We start from the raw sequence: 13965 nt of genomic DNA, 5'->3' as shown, positions 1-13965 counted from the left end.
GTATTACTTTTATGTATTAGTCATCTATTTGTTGTAATCATCTATCCTTGCAGTTGTTTCTTACACAAAATAAGTTATATTATCACACTTCTGGCCACATAGCGCTGATATTCACTGCACATGCCCATATTAACTTTTTCCAGCCAGGTGTTTTCCTTGTCCCATTCTTCCCTTTCTCTGAGGGGAACAAACATTGCTGCTCTAATGCTGGGCTCACACTGTGCGGTTTTTGGCCCATTTTGAGCCGATTTTTGAGTCGTGCGACCGTTTTGGTGATCGGACCGTTTTTTGGCCTTCGTCGTGCGTCGTGTAGTATACGTGGGGTAACGAGAAGCGATTAACACCTCGAGCAGCTCCCGATCATCAATCGCTCGTGAGCCGCTCACACTGCTCACGCGCAAACACGTAAACGTCGGTGAAAAAGACGGAGCAGCGTGGCTGTGCAGCGTGTGATCTGGACACAAGCGATGGAGGCACAACTTGTAGAACTTTGGAAAGCTCATCCGAGCCTTTTCGATGTGGCCTCACAAAATTATCACGACCACAACAACCGTGAAAATAGTTGGATTTACATTGCTGCTCAATCACAGCTGCCCGATCAATGTTTTTCATTAGCAATTTAGCAAAGTTGATGGTGGTGGTGTGTCTGTGTGAGTGAAAGACAGAGAGCGACAGATTTTCTGCTATAACCTTCATTTTATGGAGGCACAGTGTGAGCACTCAGGTCGCATCAGAGCATCGGGCCGTATAGTGTGAGACCTGCATCGTGACCTACAAACTTCTAACCCCTGCGAGTCAATCGTGCAGTTTGAGCAGGAGCTGAATAACGTGACTGAAAAAAAAAATCGCACACTGTTTGCCCAGCATAAAGCTGGGCAAACAGTGTGCGATAAGTGTGCTGTCAGCTCATTGGTCACAAAGCAGGAGAGGGGCTGGGAATTATGTTTTCAAACAAAGTGTTAATTCCATTAAAAGTTATAGACTACTTTTGAGTCTCACTGTATTACGGGACAAAGTGCGTCCCTTATTAGCTCAATACGGGACGTGTACTTTTGTTTCTAAATACGGGACGATTCCGTATTTTAAGGGACGGTTGGCAACCCTAACTGGAAACAGTCGATCATGTCTGTTAAAGCTGAATTCAGGGCAAACTAAGCTAAATTAGTGTTTTTAGCTAACAGCTACAATAAGCATAAAAGTTACTGTTGGGCTGTTATTTGTTAACAGGGGCGATTTTAGCCCATTTTGGGCTGCAGCAGCATAAAATCCTCAGCAGGCTGGGTAAGCTTGCGTGAGCTCTCTGTGGAGGCTGTTGCAGCTGAGATGGCTCACCCGAGCGGTGCAAACTTAGTTACCTTCAAGGCTCCAGAGTCAGCTGAGGTCAGCAGCTCAGCCTCTGGGGAGGTTACAATCCCTGGAACAGCCAGGTCTCTACAACCAGAAACAGTCTTTGCATGTGCAGCTTCAGAACCAGACTTGAAGTTCCAGTTAGTGTCCGATGTCCCAGAAACACTCAGGTGCTCACTGAGCAATCTCTTGAGGCCAACACTCAGAAAATCAAACCGTCTTTGAGCCTTTGTGGGAACATTTATCGTCTCTGCTGGAAAGGTGGAAACATCTGGGAGATGCAGCCTTAACACACTGGGCTTCACAAGTCCTTGGAGGCAGCTCACTAAACTCAGGGATGCAGACAAAATCAGCACTTGCAGGAACACAATGTGGCCTCTCACAATGAGCTTGGAAGCATAAACTGAGTTTTCCTCACTGACTGTTTTAGACATGATTGTGGGAGCAACACAAAAAGCAGCTTCAGCTGGAAACACACAGTTTAGTGTCTTTGCTGCTCGCTTTAAGTCACAATAAACAGGAAACTCATTGTGTCTCATGTCAGAATCCCTCATATACAGGAAAGGAAGAGGCGGAGCTTATTTCCTGCAGGGAGCGGTTAGCAGTCTGTGTCTTTCTCATTTCTGACTCCTAAAGAGCTGAAAAACACAGGCTGTTATTGGCTGGCTGACACTGGGATTAATGTCCTTGAAGCCAGCAGTCTTTAATGTCCAGGTTCAGAACGGGCAGGTGAAAAACAGTCCTTTATGTCCTCTGATGTTCAATAAACTGTCCTGATTACTGAGGGAGCAGAGAAAGTGTCTCCATCACTCACCACAGCTGGATGCTCTGAAATCCTGGAATCCAGCTGTGGAGAGGAGCGCCGGCGGCGTGGACGCAGTTTAGTAATCAGGGAACGGGAGACAGGAGGGAAACACAGCTGGGACCAATTACACACACGAGACAGGAAACAGTAACACAGGACTGTCAAAGTAAAACAGGAAATATAACACAGAGTCCAAAGTAAGGAGACGTGGGACACAGTGAAGACACAGAAACAGAAACCAGAACTATAATCACAAAACAAACTCAGAAACATAAAGAGTGAATCAGCTGATTCAGTGTTTGTGACAAAAACATGGATCCTGGTTAATAACTTTTATTTGTTTGTTTCTGTATTATTTTGTGTATCGTTCTTATCAGCTGTTGTTTTGTCAGTGAAATATTATTTCATTGTTTTAAGCTTTTTGTTGACTTTGAAGTGCTTAAGTTGATATTTTTGAACATTTAATTTGTTCAATTATTGTCGAGTCGATAAAACTGTCAAACGCACAGCTGCTTCCAGCACGGCCGGAGGAGAGGTGGCCGAGCAGACGCACAACACACAGCTCACAGGTTTGCATTTCTATATATTGCAGATGTTGCAGAAATTGAGAGTAAAGAACTCAGAGATCCAGCGCTGTCTCCTGCCCCTTATTTATACACCACAACACAACGACAGGCGTAACTCACACAAACGGGTAACATGAGGCTCAGATGCTTTGGACGTGTTCACATATACTGGACACAGAATGATGAAGATGGAGCTGCAGGAAGGAGGAAAAGAGGAAAAACACAGAAAAGATTCACAGATGTGGTGAAAAAGGACACGACAGCTTCTGTTTGTTAGTTTGGTTTTTCTTTATTTGGTAAAGATTCAGAAATAAAGAGAAGATCACATGTTTGAATATTATATTAACGTTCTGTAATTACAACAAGTTGTAAAATCTTTCCAGAGTGAGACAGAGACTGTGCAGAGACTGTAGAAGGACAGAGCAGCAGCAGAGCAGTCCAGATACACTGATGATCCTCTGTCAGATCCAGAGGGACACACAGGGCTGATGCTGGACTCTACATTGTGTCTGACAGTGGAGCTGTTCTCAGAGCAGTTCACTCTGCAGCACTGACAGTCATCTGCACTTCATTCCTCTGTCAGTCACTGCTGGATGAAGCTCTCCTCTCCACCTCCCAGTAACATGGCCCAGTCAGAGCGTCTCTACACACAAGCTGCTGCTGCTTCAACCTCTCTGGATCATCAGGACACAGCTGCTCCTCTCTCAGCACACACACCGTCCTGTTTACCATCGTGGCCTCCACCTGCAGAGAGAAGGAGGAAGAGCAGAGGAGATAAACGAGTGTTTCCAGAGACTCTTCATCAGCTGTCAGTCAGTGATGCAGCACATCCAGTATAAAGAGCAGCAGGGACGTCAGTGCTGGGACTGTACTAGGACTCATTGTTGCTTCACTTTTTCTAATCTTTGGATTTTTATTGAAGTTGCTGAAAATGTTTTTCCCTCCTAGTTTGAGTTTGGACTTTCATTCATTAGAAGAACCTTGGTGTGTCCACTCTGAGCTCTGTAGGAACCCCAACAACAAGCCCAACAATCCAGATGGACGGTTCCAGCTGTTAACTGGAGGAATTCCATCCAAACATCTGCTCTCACTAAATTCTTCCTCACCTACAGACTGTGTTCTTCACTGCTTTAAACTTGGAAATCAATGCAGTCATTGGTCTGCGTGCTGCTTTGTTCAGAGAGCTGATTGGCTGTTGACAGTGTTTGATCAGAGCGTGTCAGCCGTTACTATGGTGACCATAAAGGTGAGAAACAGGAAGTGTTTGTGTCCAATCCTGAAGCCTGTCACCGTTCTCCTCTCACAGCTTCACTGAGAAGCTGCAGCTTTACAGGAAACACTGGATCTTTGTTTCATACTGACTGTGTTTAGTACAATACTGCTGACAGCACCACCCACTCACTCCATCACTCTACTGACCCCAGAGTCTCCAGTCTGTAGTCTGGACTCTGCTGAAGATCAGACAGATGCTTCACATCTGGATCCTTCAAGTTGTTTCCATACAGGTCCAGCACTCTCAGATGGGAGGGGTTGGACTTCAGTGCTGCTGCCAGATAATCACAGCTGATCTCTGACAAACCACAGCTCTTCAATCTGTATAAAGAATGAAAGATGTAAGTTTATTAGACAAAGTGCTTGAAATCATTCAGTGTTTCATCATCTGTTCAGAGCTGAAGAAGGTTCAGAATGTAGAAGTTTAGAAAATGGAAACTCCAAACAGCTGAAGCCAACAGGAAGCAGCTTCAAACAGGAAACTGTGCAGAGTTTCAGACTATATGTCCTGATGCAGCCAGTTGGATTTTGGAGATTTGAATCTCTGTTCTGTGACTAAGTCCTTGAATCGTTTCTTCCAGTTGGTCCAACAAGACAGACTAAGTATTGGACATGTGTTGTGGCTCCATCAGGGGAGCTTCTAAATGTGATGTGATGGCCCCTCTGGGTCTGTCAGGTCACAGCACTGAAGAGAGCTCAAACTGGGCACACAGTTGTTCCAGTCTGGACCAAAGACTCTATACTGGGACTGAGGGACTGCTTTGACTGCACCCACTGGGACTTTTTAAAGGCTCATGTTCTCACTTAGATCATCGATTTCTACTGACATTTGTTTCTGGGAAAAATGGGGATTACTTTGGAAACAGGAAGTATTTTCCCCAATAAGCAGCCCTGGATTAGTAAATCACTCCAACATGTTCTCAGGCAGAAGAAGCTGTCTTGTTATGAGGGAGAGAAGAAAAAGATTGAGGCACAGAAACCTGTTGAAAGAGAGATAAAGCAGCTAAAATCAGGTGTAAAAGTAAAGCAGAGGATGAGCTGAATAAAGGACACTCAAGGCTGGCTTGGAAAGGAATGAAGTCCATGGTGGGGATGCAGAACAAGGAGCAAAGATGAATGTGATGCTGAATCAGCAGAAGACTTGGACTCATTTGATTCCAGCTTTGATATCATTGATTTCAATGAAGAGCTTTGTGATTGTAGCAAAGGGCTGGTAGCTCTGAGAGTCCCACTGATGAGGTGTTTGTGTGGAAATCTCTTAGTGGGACCAAAGAGAGAAAAAGCCCTGGTCCTGATGCTGTGGGAGGGAAATGATTGAAGTGTGCTGTGAGGAACTGACTGGGAGATTTTCACACATTTTCCAGTCCTCCTTGGAACAACAGGAAGTTCCCAGCATATGGAAACAAAGGTTAAGTGTCCTATGGCACTCAGTGATGATGGTGCTGTGGCCCCACCACCTCCACCTCTTTGTAAAGGAACTAACTGTAATCTGAAGCTTCAAATGGAACTAAGACTTCCTCCACTAGGTGGCAGTGTCTGATGAGAAAGTGTTAGTGGAGCTGGCCTGGAGTCAGAAACAGGAAGATGCAGGATTTGGGCTGAAATGGGCAAAAGTGGTTAGCACTAGTGCCTTAGAGCAAGAAGGTTGTAGGTTGAAGCTTGTTGGTCAGCTGGGCCTTTCTGTGGAGGTTGGATGTTCTCCTACAGTCCAATGAAATGCTGCTTAGGTTCATTGGTGCTTCTACATTGGCTGTAGGTGTGGATGTGAGGGAGTGCTTCTCTGTCGCTCTCTGTTGGCCCTGTGATGGACTGCTCACCTGTGCAGGTGGACCACGCCTCTTGCCCTATGACAGCTAGGGCACAGGCTGCAGCCCTGTGAGCCTAAGCTGAATAAACAGTTAGCAAAAATGATCCATAGATGGCCTGAAATCCCCCAGTTAGCAGTTTGGTAGATAGCTATGACATGCTAATCCCATCCAGCAGCTGTATTCTACCTGTAAGCTGATCCCTGCTGAGCCAAAGCACTTTTTCATATACAAATTACAACCTTTAATAGAAACCTATTGGTCAGCATCTTATTAGCCTGCTGTTAGCTTCATTCCACAGAAAACTGAGAGAAACTAACAGAGTTGATAAAGAATAAAGAGAAATGTGCTGATTTAAAGCCTTTGAAGTGCTTCAGATGATCTCTGTCCACTTCTGTCCACTCATTCATTCATGTAAGCTTTCTAATGCAGCTTTGATCTTCACAGTCTGCTTGATGAAACTCATTCTAACCCTGAATGTCAGAGTGTTCCTCCTTCTCTTTCCCATCATTCATGCTGGCAGTGGAGGAGATTTGGATGTTGGACTGTGTTTTGGATGATGTGTGTATGTTTGTGTTGGACTGCTGTCTGTAAAGCAAACGCACATTTTGCTTTGGATTTCAGTGTCACACAGACTTTAAGGTGCAATGAAGAGTTTGAGAGTTTCACAGTGAATTTTCCAGTGGAGGATTTTTCTTCTTCTTTGAAGGTTTGAAATGTGAACATTGTTCTGCTGCAGTCAATGGACTAAACCAGAGAAGAAGAAAACAGACTTTACCATGAAGATCCTCAGTGTGGATCAGTATAATATCAGCCTGATGTCTGCAGTTTAGTGTCAGCACAACTTTCACATCATATTCATCTCAGCACAACTAAAACATGCTGACTGACCTCAGAGTTTCAAGTTTACATTCTGGACTCTCCAGGAAACCACACAGATGCTTCACTCCTGGATCCTGCAGGTTGTTGTTGTAGTACAGGTCCAGCTGTCTCAGATGGGAGGGGTTGGACTTCAGTGCTGCTGCCAGATAATCACAGCTGATCTCTGACAAACCACAGTCCCTCAATCTGTATAAAGAATGAAAGATGTAAGTTTATTAGACAAAGTGCTTGAAATCATTCAGTGTTTCATCATCTGTTCAGAGCTGAAGAAGGTTCAGAATGTAGAAGTTTAGAAAATGGAAACTCCAAACAGCTGAAGCCAACAGGAAGCAGCTTCAAACAAACACAACAAGAGAAAAAACTCTGAATGTTTCACATTAAAGTCGTACATTTCTCATAAAAACAGGACAAAGACTTGAAAAAGTCGTGTTTTTCCTTCCAGGAACCACATGGCTTCACTTTTAAAGGTGAAGTGTGACAGAAATGGACATATTTGAAGTCCAACACCTTTTTCCAGTCACATTATTAAAGCAGACAAACTACAAGCTCATTTTCATTCCAACAAGTCATCTTCTGACCTGGACTAACAACACTGGTCTCTATGTGCAGCTGGCTGTGAGACCAGTGCTCAGGGAGCGTCTACAAAGTGCAACACTGAAAGAACATCACACACTCATTTGCTTCCAGCACTTTCACACAAACATCTACTGTCATTATTGTCACCAAACTCTGTGGATCCTTTATTGCAAATTCAAATGGGATCAAATGGTCAGACAAAAGAGGGTTATGAGGAAATATGATGAAATGTTGTGTATTAGCAGCAAGTTATTGAATCTTTTTCCTCAGAAACCAAACAAAATGATTGACAAACATGTTTTTACAAACTCAGTGTTGGACTTGGATCAGCAGGATAAGCTGATGTTTAAAGGCATTTGAGTCTCGCTGTATGAGAGTCCAGTTCTTACTCAATATTTATGGATGATGTTCTTTCAGTGTTGCACTTTGTAGACGCTCCCTGAGCCTCACAGCCAGCTGCACATGGACCAGCTGACATTACCCAGCATTAGAGGCGGCTGTAAAAAATTCATGTTCCCATTTAAATGGTTTTAATTTGAATAAAACGATGTTGATTCATTCAATCCTGAATCGATGTTTAATATAAATGTATTTTGCCAGAATCTCAGGTTAAAGCTCACAAACTATTTCAACAAGCAGCAAACAGCTAAAACAGTAAATGAGAGCAGCTAAACACACAAAGATGGAAACACAGAGCGTGGATCGTTCACTCGACGGCACGTACACGGACACGCCGTCGGGGCTGAAAGTGGACAGCTCACAGATCCTGAAGCTGCAGGTTTCATCTGTCTCCAACCAAAACTGAGTGAAGCAGCAGCAAAAGAAGATCCAAACTCTGCTTCACGTTTGATCAATATGCTCATGAATTCTCTCTGACTTTGGCTGTTCCTGCCTGCACAGCTCTCTCTCTCTCAGTGTACTCCAAGAACAGCTTCAAACATCTGTTTCTGCATCATTCACTGTTTATTAGCCACCAGTCTGCTGTTGTGTTCAGTGCTGTCGGCCTCTGACAGTAAAGCCTCATTTCTGCTGTTCCATGGAAACTTTTTAAAATGATGACAGATTACAAACTCTCAGCTGTGTCTGTAATCAAACCTCTGTAACTTTGCTTCACTTCAGCAGCATCAGCTCATGTTCACATGTTGCTTCATGGTTTGCTTCAGTTTTTGATCGACTGCAGAATATTTTGAAGGTTATCTGCTATAAAAAGCCAGAAGAGGAAAATCTGCTTCATGTGTTTCTGTTTGATCCTCAGTGACTTTGACACAAAGGCCTCTGCTGTGATGATCACACCTCTGATCAAGTCTCACAGTGTCACAACTGATAAATGATCAGAGTTAGAATATTTCTGACTGTCTGCTGTGTGCCGTGACCTTTGACCTGCTAAAGACAGTCAGCTGTGGATTATTCATTGTTGTGTCTGATACTTAGAACTGTGAGGAAGAAGCTACACAGTTAATCAGGGTCCCCTCTCTCTGAATCAGGAAAGGTGGGCAGGCCGCGTGTGGGCCGCGGGCCATACGTTGAGTATCACTGTTTGAAATGTGAACATTGTTCTGCTGCAGTCAATGGACTAAACCAGAGAAGAAGAAAACAGACGTTTACCATGAAGATCCTCAGTGTGGATCAGTATAATATCAGCCTGATGTCTGCAGTTTAGTGTCAGCACAACTTTCACATCATATTCATCTCAGCACAACTAAAACATGCTGACTGACCCCAGAGTTTCAAGTTTACATCCTGGACTCTCCAGGAAACCACACAGATGCTTCACTCCTGGATCCTGCAGCTTGTCGTTGTCGCTCAGGTCCAGCTCTCTCAGATGGGAGGGGTTGGACTTCAGTGCTGCTGCCAGATAATCACAGCTGATCTCTGACAAACCACAGCTCCACAATCTGTATAAAGAATGAAAGATGTAAGTTTATTAGACAAAGTGCTTGAAATCATTCAGTGTTTCATCATCTGTTCAGAGCTGAAGAAGGTTCAGAATGTAGAAGTTTAGAAAATGGAAACTCCAAACAGCTGAAGCCAACAGGAAGCAGCTTCAAACAAACACAACAAGAGAAAAAACTCTGAATGTTTCACATTAAAGTCGTACATTTCTCATAAAAACAGGACAAAGACTTGAAAAAGTCGTGTTTTTCCTTCCAGGAACCACATGGCTTCACTTTTAAAGGTGAAGTGTGACAGAAATGGACATATTTGAAGTCCAACACCTTTTTCCAGTCACATTATTAAAGCAGACAAACTACAAGCTCATTTTCATTCCAACAAGTCATCTTCTGACCTGGACTAACAACACTGGTCTCTATGTGCAGCTGGCTGTGAGACCAGTGCTCAGGGAGCGTCTACAAAGTGCAACACTGAAAGAACATCACACACTCATTTGCTTCCAGCACTTTCACACAAACATCTACTGTCATTATTGTCACCAAACTCTGTGGATCCTTTATTGCAAATTCAAATGGGATCAAATGGTCAGACAAAAGAGGGTTATGAGGAAATATGATGAAATGTTGTGTATTAGCAGCAAGTTATTGAATCATTTTCCTCAGAAACCAAACAAAATGATTGACAAACATGTTTTTACAAACTCAGTGTTGGACTTGGATCAGCAGGATAAGCTGATGTTTAAAGGCATTTGAGTCTCGCTGTATGAGAGTCCAGTTCTTACTCAATATTAATCAAACCTCTGTAACTTTGCTTCACTTCAGCAGCATCAGCTCATGTTCACATGTTGATTCATGGTTTTCATGGTTGATTCACCTCATTTTTTAAAAAATGACCTCTGACAGGAAAGTCTCATTTCTGCTGCTCAACACTGAAGAAATGTAAACTTTCAAAACGTGTCTCTTTTTTTTTGTGTGTCCCGTTTGGATCTTTAGCCATCAGAATTGTTGTCTTAACGCCAAGAAAGATGCCAAGCGGATTTATTTTACCAAGTGGATCATCATGGCCTTTCCATATTGGTCCATTTGATTGACCTTTATTATAATTATGAATTTATTTTATTTTCGGTTGCTACAAACGGGACAGACATGACTGGGGACCAGGACAGGGAGAAAGAATGAAAGAAAGAGAGGGAGAGAAAGAAAACCAAAGGGGAGAAGAGACGGTGAGAAAGGGGGGAAGAAAAAAAGAAAAACAAACAAAACACCTGGATCACCTGTATGGAGAAAAAAAAACAGAAGAGAAAGCAAGCAACATAATAAAAACAGCACCATCACAATAAACTAGCTAGTAGTAGATATCAGTAGATACTAAATAATAAACGATATTGTGCAGCACGCAAGATAGACGGCGCACAATGTGCTTAGAGGCAGCAGCCATAAAGGTGTAGTCCGCGTCTGTGAACACCCGTGTGTACACCTGTGTGCACACCTGTGTGGATCAGCATGCTTGTATTCCAAAGGTTTCTCCATGTAACGATCTGCTAGGGAGTGTGGGGAGCCATAGCCCCGTCCCCCAGGGTATGAAGCAGGTATGGAGGAGATCCAGGCCCCAGATATCCAGAGGCCCCAGAGTACAAGGACCCGAGGAGAACCACCAAAAGGGGGGGAATCGCCAATCGGCCACCAGGAGTGAGCCGGTACATACATGAGCGCCCAGCCCCAGACGACAAGGACCACCAACACACCAACGTCTGAGGGCATCAGCCACCGGCAGGGAGTGTGGTGAGGGGAGATAGGCCTCCGTACTTTGGAGGGCCTGAGATGTACCCAGAGAGGTGGAGTCTAAGACCCAACCTGACACATAGACAGGCGCACGCGGACACAAACGTGCATTCCCACCCCATATGCACAACCAAATACTCGGCACTCACCCAACGTGTAGACAGACACAAATAGAAACTGCACAGACCGTCGCACTCCCCAAACATACTCTATATCCCAAGTCCAGGTACCCCCGCCCTCAGAGGGGCAAGCCGCACCTAAACCCAGGAGATGTAACCCTTCTCTCTGGGGCGGAGGCAAGCGGACCACCTCTTTGATTAGAGCTGTGTCTCTAGTCAAAGCAGAGATGGAACGATGCCACTTTTTATGTCCGATATCGATATGAATCCAATATAGTCGATTTTATAATCAAACGTTTTTTTAATATCTTGCTGCATTTTGTATAAGTTCATACTCAAGTTTAAAAAATCTAAACACTAAAGCTGTTCTGTTATACCTGTCTGCAAAAACACACTGCAGCCAAAACATTAGACAATACTGATCTTTGTATTTTGATGCGGACGTCAAAAACTCTTTGGTTGTGAATAAAAGAAGTGCAACATCAGCACAAAATAATGTTTCTATTGAACAACTAACACAAACAGGTTGTAGAATGGAGCCTTTTATACTCACAGCTGAACAGAAACAACATCCAGAGTGGAAAACAGTGCAAATAACTGCAAACAGGCTTCATGACACTCATGTTTGATCAGGATGGATGTCAGTGTGAGCTGTTTCTATCACATTTAACCTCACAATCAATTTTGTCTCATTTCTATACAAAACTTAACACAAGTATGAAAAAAGTGTTTTTGATTGTTTTGTTTTTTGAACCATGAAACTGTTTAACAACACAGTTTGATTCAAAGTCAAACTTGAGTCTGTCCATCGTTCAGTCAGACTGAGCAATGACAGCACACAGACGTAGACAACAGCTCTCTCAAACACCAAACTCAGGTCCTGTTGATGCTGATATACAGTGACACAGTTACATGGGTGATTCATCCTTTTAACTTTATCTTTAAACAGCTGCAGCTGTCACTGACAGCGCATGTGGTACTTTAACCTTTGGACTGTTTTCATCAGTTAATTATGGAGTTACTACAAAGAGTGAAACTATAGGATGATCTGTCTGCTGTCACTGGGTGGTGCTGAGGTCTGAATCTGAGGACGGCTCCTGTAGTCACAACAAGAACACAATCATCACAAACTGAAATATAAATATGATGGAGTAGAGCTTGAATTAGCTCCAGAATTTAAATATCTTGGGGTCATTCTAGACCCAACATTATCCTTCAAGAGTCACATAAATAAAGTGTCCCAGGTACTTAAATTTAATAATCGAAATTTTAATCATATACGTAATAATTTAAATATGAATGTTGCAAAAACTTATTTTTACTCAATGATCATCTCTCATATGGACTATTGTTTGACGTCCTGGTCACTTGCTTGTCCAACAACACTTAAAACTATTGAAAACATTTATAAAAGAAGTTTAAAACTACTTGACAAAAAACCGACTTCCCACCACCACTGTCATGTGTTAAAAAACATAAATTACTGAACTTCAATAACTAGGTGAAACTTAAAAGAGTGAGTTTAATATATAAAGTCTTACACTCCCTTGCTCCACCACCATTAAAGCAGTTCATTAGGCATAAAGAAAGCTCAGACAGGACCACTCGAGCTACAATCCGAGGACACTTGTTTATACCCCACAGACGGACAGCATTTGGGCAGAACGTCCTCTCTGTCCAGGGAGGCCATCTGTGGAACAGTCTTCCTCAACCCATTAGAGAATGCTCTACACTCAGTTTGTTTAAGGCAAAGGTTAAAAACTGGTTATGGACAAATCAAGTGTGCGATCATGTATGAATTGTACAGTTTTAATGTTTTATTTGGGAACAGAATGGTGTGTGTGTGTAAGTTTGGTGACGGAGTTTTTATTATGAATGAATGATGAATTTTTATGAATTATTATGTCTATTTTTTATGCTTAAGGACAACAGATGGAAATTAGTCCTTGGCTATAATCTGGTATGTTTACATTCATGTAATTTTTTTTTTTTACATTTATGTTCATTAACATGCACTGTCCTAAATAAATTAATAAATAAATAAATAAATAAAGTTTATCTCTCAAATCTGAAATAAAGCTGATCCTTCTGTCCTCCCACACTCGGGAGTGTTCTTCTCTTCTCTTACATTTTTTCAGTCCTACAGTTCTGCTGACAGCTGACATATGAGCTGTTTATTTAAAAAAAGCCTTATATACGAACAGATGTTCCTATATCATGTTCACCTTTGAGTTGTTGGAGCTTTATAAATGGACATCTGCAAAGATGTGATGATGGAGCAGGTTTCAGTGCTGCTGCATCCTGGTCACAATATACGGAGGTGGTATCAGCACTGGTATCAGCACTGGTATCAGCACTGGTATCAGCACTGGTATCAGCACTGGTATTGAAGAAGAAATATTAATGCTTCAAACTATTTGTCTTAAAGGATGGAAGCTGTACAGAGTTCTGCACATGTGTCTTTGTGAACATACCTCATTAACAATATTTCAGACAGTTTTTAACCTGAATATTTGCAACAAACTCAGTATAAAAAATACAGTCAGTGCTAAAAAATTAATCAGTCGAAAAATTAAAATTTTAACTTAAGCTGCCAAGAGGAAGTCGTTGGTTTCAGTAAATATCGGGCTTTGCTATTTGATCGGTTTTTACAGATTAATGAGGAGTTACTGAAGTGCCAGGTTTTTAAAGTAGGTGTTACTGTCTCTACACATGTGGAGACTGAAAACATGGTGCTGTTTAATAAGATATTTAATATTCAGCTCTGCACAGGAGCTGCAGCAGGGTGCAGCCTGTTGCCTTTACAGTATAATACTTGTAATAAAAGTACAGTAACGGTAATTAGTGACTGAGCAGCCCGGGGCGTTTCTCTTGATTTCTTTAGTCAGGGTAAATTCATTCACCTGCACGGGTTAGCTA

The 13965-nt window shown here is 42.6% G+C and overlaps 1 protein-coding gene across 3 annotated transcripts in view; it reads right to left on the bottom strand.

The window, feature by feature from the left end:
* Positions 1–3112: 3112 nt before the first annotated feature.
* LOC147300756 (ribonuclease inhibitor-like) overlaps positions 3113–13965 on the bottom strand; it is a 92063-nt gene continuing 81210 nt past the window's right edge. Inside the window, exons 6-9 of one of the 3 annotated variants that reach the window (XM_086284823.1) lie at positions 8972–9148; positions 6687–6863; positions 4138–4311; positions 3117–3462 (exon numbers count right to left, since the gene is read on the bottom strand). In XM_086284823.1, coding sequence (XP_086140949.1) covers positions 3444–3462; positions 4138–4311; positions 6687–6863; positions 8972–9148 — 547 coding nt within the window. In that variant the 3' untranslated portion in view covers positions 3117–3443. Of the gene's footprint in view, positions 3463–4137; positions 4312–6686; positions 6864–8971; positions 9149–13965 lie in introns of all 3 variants that reach the window. The other 2 variants (XM_086284824.1, XM_086284825.1) reach the window with 2 other exon arrangements.

Source organism: Aulonocara sp. 'chitande type north' Nkhata Bay, unplaced genomic scaffold (assembly GCF_057382095.1).
Source record: "Aulonocara sp. 'chitande type north' Nkhata Bay isolate Kocher_YH1m ecotype deep benthic unplaced genomic scaffold, A_spYH_male_GT1.1 unmapped_scaffold_2, whole genome shotgun sequence".
NCBI lineage: Eukaryota > Metazoa > Chordata > Actinopteri > Cichliformes > Cichlidae > Aulonocara > Aulonocara sp. 'chitande type north' Nkhata Bay.
This window is presented reverse-complemented; position numbering and strand designations above follow the sequence as displayed.